The 9966-nt window shown below is 40.1% G+C and overlaps 1 protein-coding gene across 2 annotated transcripts in view; it reads right to left on the reverse strand.

Moving 5' to 3' along the window:
• The window catches only part of LOC132978177 (potassium voltage-gated channel subfamily D member 3-like), an 89145-nt gene extending 83725 nt beyond the window's left edge, over nucleotides 1-5420 (reverse strand). For both annotated transcript variants that reach the window (XM_061043282.1, XM_061043281.1), the window contains exon 1: nucleotides 4269-5420. In XM_061043282.1, coding sequence (XP_060899265.1) covers nucleotides 4269-5371 — 1103 coding nt within the window. In that variant the 5' untranslated portion in view covers nucleotides 5372-5420. The remainder of the gene's footprint in view (nucleotides 1-4268) is intronic.
• Nucleotides 5421-9966: the final 4546 nt, after the last annotated feature.

Below are 9966 nucleotides of genomic sequence, written 5' to 3' on the forward strand. Positions count from 1 at the left end.
TAAGTCATTAGCACTCTTGACCGAAAGAAATGCCATTTTAACAGTGTAATAATCTAATACAATTAATTGTTATGCTTTAAAACATAAAACAAATGTATGGGGAAAAAGCATTGAAAAAAAAAACTAAGCACGAGTAATGTAAGATGTACTGTATGTAAGTACAGTTCTTCATAAATGTATTTATTGTCACCACTGAGTGTAATGGTGCGACCACAGGATCAGCCGCTAAATATGTGAGAAATAATCAAGAGTTATTATTCTGGAATGATTCCTTACAGCGGGATTCGGTACGCTGACACAAAAGTGGGCAGGGTTCTTGCCACACCTTTATGAGGTACAATACTTACATTTCCCTTAAGTTTCCCTTTAACTTCAGGTGTGTGAGTCAGCAAGCCCACACGATGCTCTGACATGCAGACAGCAGAGGAGCAGGAAACTTTAGCGGAGTAATAGAGGAAAATATTGCCTTATGACAAGACAGGCAACAGATGGCAAGAAATTACAAAGGACGTCACCAATTACATGCAAAAGATATGGTGCTAATTCAAGTGGATGAGAGCGATCAATCTTGAATAGTGCCAATTCATAACAAATGTTATCTTGAGACACTTTACAGAAGAGCAGGTAAAAAGTCCTTATTCATTGTTATGTTACAAAGACCCAACGTTAATCTATCATGAGCACAGCACATTTAGTAAAGTTACAATGGCAAGAAAAAACTTCCTTTTAAGAGGTAGAAATATTGGGCAATACAAGACTCATGATAAACAGCCATCTACTGAAACTACTTTCAGCCAAGATACACCCTGCCTAAAATGCTCTAAAAATCGTTTTTGTTGGTCTTTGTGCAATATTTCATTATTATTTAAGTACAACCTGTAGGCAAATCTGACATTTTTACTCGTTACTCATTATTCCATTGTTTGATCTCAATACTTGCTCTTGGGTTTTCAGTGTTTAGGTATATATATTTACTTCAATGACTTAGTTTAAGGTTAATAGATAAGACCTGTTTGTCTGAAATATGTTTTGTAATGGCTATCAATAACAAAATAGAATATTATATTAACAAAAGTGAGCTAATACAAAACAAGACTTTGACAAACACATTTTTGAGGGATGCAAAATATCAATTATCGTTATCAGCAAAATCCCCAAAATATTATTTTCTGTCAATATTACACACCCCTATTGCACAGTCCAAAGGGTTCCCTTTTTATGACAATGTAGATCATCATAGCTATAGAAATTGTAACCTCGATTTCATTTGATTTTTCTATTACTTTAAATCAATACTAGCATGACTATAAGTACAAGGAGTTAAACATTACTACAACTATTGGTAAAGTTTATAGTGGCTATGAAAAAATCTCAATTAAAAAAAATTTCAGGAGAGACAAAAATCAAACCATCCTTTTCCTGCATGGTCGTGCTGCCATTTTCAACTATCCTCAGAAAATACATATGGATAAACATTGGAATTATCATGTCAGTTTTCCCTACTTGTACACAAAAGCAGCATTATCAACAAAGAGAGGCAGAGAGAATAAATTATTTTTAGGGGAGCTCATAACTATTCTTTCACTGTGCATTCATAATAGAGTACCACTCTGAGCAAAACTTCAACTCAAGATCAACTCGCTATTCATGGCTCTGAATCTCAGTTTGCCTGTTAGAAGGATGAACAGAAGAGAGAAATCATAATAAAGGTGACAGAGAGTCTCTCATCTGACTTTTCTGCTTGCAGGCACTCAGCAGATATCTGCCTTTATAATGCAGGTAAATTGATTTCTCACAAGGCATTTTTTAAGACTTAATGCTCGGGCCATGAATGTGTTGCTTGTATAGTGGTCTCAATTTGCAGAAAATACAGAAATAAAGTTCAGAAAATCGAATTCCCGTTGTGAAACAACAAAACTGGACCACTTCATACAAAAATAATGGGGGATCAGGTCCCCTATAGTATACATCACTAAAGTTCAGAGGTGAAAAAAACACAACGTTCGTTTGTTGGTTTGTTGGTTGAATAAGATTTTCCCATAATTGCTTGCTTCCAACATCAGTATAAATTGATGTTGATATATGTCATGCTTCAGGCTATAGGTTGTGCTTAAAGGGATACTTCATCCATTTGCATTAAGCTTTGTATCATTAGAAACCTGGTACAGGGTTCCCACACATTTTCATGGACAAAATTTCAAAACTTTTCCATGACTTTTCAAGGACCCGGGCTGCCTCCCCCATTTTTCTAACATCAAAGCTCTTTTTGCAAAGCTTACATCTCGCACGTTGGTCGTTCTCTTGTTCGGTTTCTAACCAAAGTTTGTATCGGTCTTTAGAGAGCCATGAAATATTAAATGCACACTTGCCCGGCATTATTCAAACATCATTTCAGCTAGCTGGCAGACGTGGAGGGAGAAACGGAACGCGTGGAGAAAGAAAGAAACGTGATGTGACGTGCAGTTGTCACCTTGTCACGTGTCGCCGCATTTTAGAGCTAACGTTACATTAAAGGCAAGAGTAGGATTTTCCTAAAAAACAATGTATAGACAAAAAAAATTCCTCTCAATTATCACTTATAAGCTTATGTGTACTTTTTTTAAAAAACGTTTTGGTGTAATTTTAATTATCATCTGCAGCCTCTCTGTGCTGCTCTGTGTCCATGACAGCCCCGACACTGAGAGCAGAGGACTCTTTACTGCAAGTCCAATAAAACCTTCGCAAGTAAAAAGCCAATACTTTATCAATACACCTGTTCAACATACAGATACATCATCACTCATTTTCCTGCAAGTAGTTAGTCATTTGTCGGTATGTGATGCTGCAGGTGGTACACTGGGCTGTGTTCTGCTGCCTGGCAACCGAGGTCTCTTACAAACCGCTAACGGCAAATCCTACCGTTTCTGCCGTTATGTTACATTACGTGGAAGGTTATCCACTGTAACAATTAATTTAATTTTATACAACAAAATTCCATTAATTTTCCAAAACTTTAATGACTTTTCCAGGCCTGAAAAAATTAGATTTTAAAATTCCATGACTTTTCCAGGTTTTCCATGACCGTGGGAACCCTGCTGGTAGTATTTTTGAATGGTCGTGCATCCCGCCCTCATTTTCCCCTGAGATGGGAAATCTTTGTATTTCTAAGTCTGAAAAGGAGCTTCCAGTGACGCAAAATGACGATTTTTGCGTCACTGGAAGCTGTTGTGGTTAGCAGGGTGAAACTACAACGCTAGTTCCTCATATTTTTAGACCACTGAAGCTACAGACCAATCACAGATCAGTGGGTGGGAACTCATTCCCAGAATCAAAACTTAACGTCCGCCATATTGCTTGGAAGCTATGCTAACAGGCTCTATGGAGAAAGCTGATAATGGCGACCGCCGGCCACCAGGGCCGCCATGACACAAGACCGGCCTGTCGGCAGCAACCGTTTCGCGGCTATTTTCCTATATTGCTGGCCGGTGAGGACGAGGAGCCCGGGCCGGCTCGAGCTGGGGCAGACTATATTGTATATTTTGGAGAAACTGTAACGATCGAATTTCCCTGTGGGATTAATAAAGTATTTCTGATTCTGATTCTGAACTAGAGGACGTTAGTGGGAGTGGCCTGCGGTGCTGTGCATTCTGGGATTTGGTGTCTTTCATCCACATGAGCCAAAAAGACACTTTCTGCCTTTTCTCGGCCAAGAAGGCACCAACTTCAGAACGTATTTCACATTTCTACTACATATATGACCCAATGTCAATACAGATTCATGTTTCAACGGGTGAAGTATCCCTTTAAAATCCAAAAAAAAAGCTCAAACTGAATGAGAAACAGTGCTTCATAAAGCACCAAAACCAGTGTGACATGTGGGCATCTTTTCAAAATTCTGATGTTTTGCATGTATTCAAACACTGTGTCCTTCTTCAGCGAGCTCTAAGTGAGGCAAACTAAATGTCACAATGTTTGTGCTGCTAGATAAATACTACAATGGCGACCCTTCTCACACTGTCCGCCTAAAATAAGCTGCAGCATGAAGTATGAGGGCAGTCTTGAGGCTATTGCTTATCTGAAATTCAAAGAAGTTTTCATGAACCATCCATCAATCAATACATCTGGCTTCAAATAGCACAAAATAACTACAAAATTAGAACACATAAAAACATACATTTATATAGTGCAAAGTTCTATCACAAACATGGTTTAGCTCAGTGAACCAGATAAAGGATGCTTCCAGCATACATGTGCATGAACCTGGTGTGTGCTGTATATCTGTTACTCACCCCAGTGTCGTCATAGTGACAATGGTGTACCAGAAGGAGGCCGGGATGCTGGTGAACTTGCTGGAGCTGGAGCCCTTCTCTGCGTAGAACATGACGGTGGCGAAAATGATGATGGCCATGGTGAGTGAGAAGAGGAGGAAGCCGAGCTCAGAGGCGCAGCTCTTAAGCGTATAACCCAGGATCCTCAGGCCCTGCGAGTGACGTGAGAACTTGAAGATTCGAAACACTCGAAACACTCGTAGCGTCACAAAGGCGCCGCTCACGTCCTCATTGTTGGTCATCACCAGGCCAATGTAGTACGGCAAGATGGCTACCACGTCAATGATGCTCATCACTGAGCGCATGAAACGGTAGCGGCTAGGCGCGGCGAACAAACGCAAGAGATATTCCACTGTGAAGATCATGACGCAGGCCGTGTCCATGCAGAAAAATGCCACTGTGTAGCGTTCGCCACATGGCATGTCCTTCTGGTTGGCGGTGGTTCCACAGGGAACCGTCTCCACCACGTTTGTGATGACAGAGATGGCAATGAAGAAACCAGTGACATAGTAGAAGACCAGGGCCATTGTGGAGGTGTGGGGGTTCTCAAAAGCTCGCCACATGGTCTCCCTGAAAGTCATGTTGGGTGGTTTCACGTCCCTGTTCTCCTCCTGATCATCCTGCAGGCGCTCCAAATTTTCCCGCTTCCTGTCCTTGTACTCTTCGTAGCAGCAGTCTCCGATAATCTCAGGGATGATCCCGAAGAAGGTCAACTCCTCATCATAGGCGGAGATGCACTCATGACGAGGGTAGTGCAGCTTACCTGTTCGGTAGAAGTTGAGGATGCTCCTGAAGGCGTCAGGGTCGCGGTCGAAGAAATACTCCTTGCTCTCCTCGTTGTAAAAGAAGTCTTTCTCTGTGCTGCCCAGCAGGGTGTCTGGGTAGCGGTCCAGAGTGGTCCTCCAAGTCTGGAAACGGCAGCCACTGACATTGAGGATTATCAGCTCATCCTGTCTCTTGCTGTTGTCTCTTGGTGCGACAGGCATGGGGCAGTTGGCAACAGGCATCCAGCCTATCGCTGCTGCCCGGGCGAAAGGGAGCCACGCTGCTACTCCATTTGCCATTGTGAGTCTTCAGATTAGTCCTCCTCGCCTTCAGGGTCGACTTTCCTCAAATTCAACAGACATCTGAGAGGAAATTTTCAATAGAAAAAAAGGAAATATAAAGCTGCACATTAAATTGTAACCAAATTCTGTTTTTTTCTATATTCTTTATCACTGAAGGAAGCAGCAAAAATTGCATCACATTTTGAGCAGTACTTTCAGACACTCTCCAATTCTTTTATTCCAAATCCACTAAAACCTGGCCCATATGGCAGACCATTTCCTGGGAAAAGCTGCTATTTGGGAGAAACTGCAGCATAATAATCAGGCAATCAGACAGGCAGCTACACGGGTGAACTCTAGTCTCATGTTGGTTCTGTTCAGGGTTCAACCTATACTTACAGTACATCCTCAACAGAAAGTCCAGAAGTGAAAAATGTTTTTTTTTTTTCTCTATGAATTTCTTCTACTGACATCTAAACCCTGTTACAAAGTGCATACACCATTGTGAGTGAGTCTGCATTTGCAAACCAAATTACTAATCTGTTTTTGGACCTGATCCCACATTAGGAAAAGGGAATGAATAAATACATTTAGATGTACAGTGAGTAAAACGATGCCAGTAGGTTAAACAAACAACATTAGCGGTGAGTAATGCCACAATCACAGCCACAAACCACCGCATGCCGAGAGGCTGAAACTAACCTGTTGAATCGGGACGAGAAGGCAACAGCTGCACATTATGGTCATGGACATTTAGCAAATGTAAACTGGGGAATACGCAATTTTTTCCGGTGATTAAATTTGACATTTAGAAGGCTGCAGTCCTATAAAAAATAACCTGTAGGCTACTACCTATTCAGTAAATTTGTCATTGAAAGTTATTTCCTCTAGAAACTCCAGTTTATGTTTGAACAAAAGTAACGAAAACGTGAAAAATGATAGCTATGTAACTAGCCCTCGTTTTGCTTAGTGTAATTAATTGTTTCCATGCACGTGCAGTAGCTGTCTCACAAACGCCGTATATCACGTCAATTAATTTTTAACCAATTTTCATTATAATCTCTTTAAAAAAAGAGTGAAATTGATTAGTAAAGGGCAAAAAAAACACACTCACCTATAAAAGTAGAGGGGGGGGGGGGGGACAAACTCCTGACTCTTCCTTAGAAATTCAGAGTTTCTTTAGAGACAGAGCACAGGTGTGTGAAGAAGAGCTCGAGTCCATCCAGCGGGAAGCAGCTCCTCTCCTCGCGCGTCTGTCGGTCTCTTCTACAGACTCCCGCGCCGAGCAGAACCCCAATAACGCGGCAGAGATGAGCGAGTCTGAGAGAGCACCAGACTCAGGAGAAGAAACAGTCTGCAATGCAGCAAGGTGTGTGTACGTTCAAACTGGATTTTACATCCTTGCTTCCTTTGTTTTACTCCTCAGTGTTTGGAAAGTGAAGAGAGGAGGAGCGCGCCTCCTTTTTCTCCAGCACTGACTATAATGTGCGTCTCTCTCACTGTGCAGCTCCGTGTCATCACTACTCCTTCCCTCTGCCTCACTTTAACAGTGACAGTCACTTTGGTCACATTCAATATGTTTTATTGATTTTTAAAGTAGAAAATGCCATTGTTGGTTAATGCATGGTACAGTGAGGCTTCCAAAAAACTGTAATTCTAAAGTAAAATCGTTATTGCATTATAATATGTCAGGTACCAAAACGCTTCAAACAAATAAAAATAATCGAGTTAACGAATACTTTAAAGGAAATCCTAGCACACTTTTCCATTGTCAAGGGTTTTAATATAACCGGATAAAACTTATTCAGGGCCCAGGGCATAATGAGGTATAGGGCTCCCTACAACCCCCCCCATTATTTCTGGCTAGAATATAACAGTTTGTATCAACAGACACCTCAATAATATAAAGAGGGAGAATATTTTGATTTATGAAGAGCATTCGTAGGCAATAAGTCTGTTTGTATAACATAATAAGAACTGGATATAGCAACCTTGACATCACCTTCTTATTTGCAGACTAACATGTTCAAGCTCAAAAGTCTGCATGTCAGCTGTTTCCATCTTTTTATGTTGTTTCTTAGTTTATTGAGCCAGAAGTGACCAGACATTATTTTTGGAAACTCATTGCTACATATCTATCCTGGTTTACAGGTTGCACAGCGATCATACAGTGACTCATACCCTGAATTATTTTGTATTGTATTTTTTTCTCTGATGGACCCATTATCAAAATGAACAGCTGGATTTGAAACTGGTGATTAAGACATTTTATTTTCTGATTCTAATAAATCAGAAAAAAAAATTGAGAGGCAAGGTCTTTTTCATACCTGTTACAACGCAATCGTGATTATTTTTTCAGCACCAGCCATAAGAAAGTATACAAGTTCAAGGTAGTTCTGCTTTTGCTTCCCTTTTGAAATTTAGATACTTTATATTAAAGATTTATGTTCAGGATTTTTATGCCTTTATTTTGAAAGTGGATAAAGTCAGAAGTCTTGAAAATAGAAAGTGGGGAGTGACAGGGCGGGAAAAGTCATAGGTCGGATTAGAACCTAGGTCGCCCGCATGGAGGACAACAGCCTCTGTACATGGGGTGTGCGCACTAACCCCCGTAATTTAGATACTTTGCCACTTTATATTTGCAGTCTATGGTCGGTAATCCCTCTTTTAACAATCCAATTGAGCAAGTTGTACGCTGTAAAACAAATAAAGTTGAGAAGCATAGAAGGAGAACACATTTGCTGACACTGTAATGCAATCTCTGTTGTAGCAATCTGTTGTTTCACTGGTTTTAAACTGTTGTCTGGTTGTAAACCGGTTACTTGTGAAACAATCTTGGTTGCCATGTCCGTATGGACTCTAAACTCTAACTTCATTTCCTGGTCTTATTGCTGTTGGAGCTGTAAACCAGCAAATAGGAGGTATTTTCTTTTATATCTGTTTTCCACTTTGTCTTCTTCTCCAGAGGGTAAATTGACAAAAGAGGACAGCTGGTGGGTTTACAGATTATAACTGTTCATTTAGAATGAAAGAGAATGAAAATAATGAAGCAACTTTTACATTATTTTATTTTTTAGACTTCATCTTGCAGATTGTCCGCCTTCTTGTCCCAGGAGGGAAATTTGTTTTCACAATCAACACATGTTCATGTCTCATTAAAAAAAAAAACATTATATGGAATAAATACAATGGACATATGGTTATACATATTAATGCTCTCAAATGTAGCCTATTTACAGACTTACAAACACACAAGTATAGAAATCAGTAAGGTACTATGTTCAGAGCTGCTAGAGCAGAAGGGACTAAACTTGTGCCAGAGCTGGCCCTCTGCCATCTCTCCCTTGATTTGAGTCCAGACGGAGGTAAAGTGAAGTGTGCACTGAGTGGGTGATCAGTGTCATTTGCTATGCTGAGTGCTGTGAGTGTGACTGCTCTGTTGTTGAGGTCTGAGAGGTTAGGTGAAAGGGGGCTAATGACTTTGGAAACTGTACTTCTGATACTGTTCAGTTGTATCTTAGTTGAAAACAGTCAGCTAGTGAAGAAAAACTATAATATAGAACAGGATGAGTTGATTTATGTGTTTGTAGAGTAAAAAAGAAGAGGGTGAGGAGCTTCAGAGAGTAGTCACAAATCACACAGATTCTTCTCTCCCTAATTTTGGATCGTACTGCTTTGGTGCTGGTAGCTGATTAAAAACACAGTATCTAGAAATAAGCAACAAAAATACAATGAAAATAAATAAGATTTGAACACAGGGACTACATTTGTAAGCATGTGGCATTCCCACTAAGCTGTTTAGATGACTGATGAATAAGGGTGTGTCAGGAAACGGCAGTAAATCCACAATTGAGAAGTTTGACTGACTGTGTTTTTACACAACTAGAAAAAGCTTCTACTGCCTCTATAATATCGACATTGTACATTTATTTTTTGATGGTTAAAGGAGCAGTATGTAACTCTGACACGTACTGTTTAACTTTGGTAGTGCAGTCCAAATTCAAAACATTGGAAAAAGGCAGAGGCTTTTTTTAGTTTTGGTAGAATTCAATAGAAAAAAGTTCACTTGCCCACTTCCATTGCTGCAACACGTGTTGGTTTGCCGTGATAACTGGTCTCATTTATGGCAAACCGAGGGGCGTCCAAAATGGTCGTGTTGGGTTTCCTTAAAAGTGCCTACTTTCTCTGGTCCAAACAAACTCTCACCAGACTGGACCGGAATCTAAACAGAAGGAGGACATACTGGCTGCTGCGTTGTTGTCAGAGAAACCAGCACTTCAACAGAGCAGGTTTCCTTGATGTCTGATTATATCATAAGGTCATTCTATGATTTCATTTAGTAGACATCATATCTTACATATTGGACCTTTAAGAAACAGATCAAAATTGATACTGATGCCCCTGTATGACCTAAAAATGCAAAACCATCAGTGAGAAGATTAATCATTATTTTTAAATTCTATTACTGCTGTCAAAAGGTCGGTGTCAGACAAGGAGATGTCCTGCACTCTACAGAAAGAGCTTTTGTTTGCATTTACCACAGAAAAGCTATGAACGTTTGAGAGCATGATAATGATAATGATTTTTCTTTAGAAAACATGACTTCCAAATGT

The sequence above is a fragment of the Labrus mixtus genome, chromosome 7 (genome assembly GCF_963584025.1).
Source record: "Labrus mixtus chromosome 7, fLabMix1.1, whole genome shotgun sequence".
In the NCBI taxonomy this organism is placed as follows: Eukaryota; Metazoa; Chordata; class Actinopteri; order Labriformes; family Labridae; genus Labrus; species Labrus mixtus.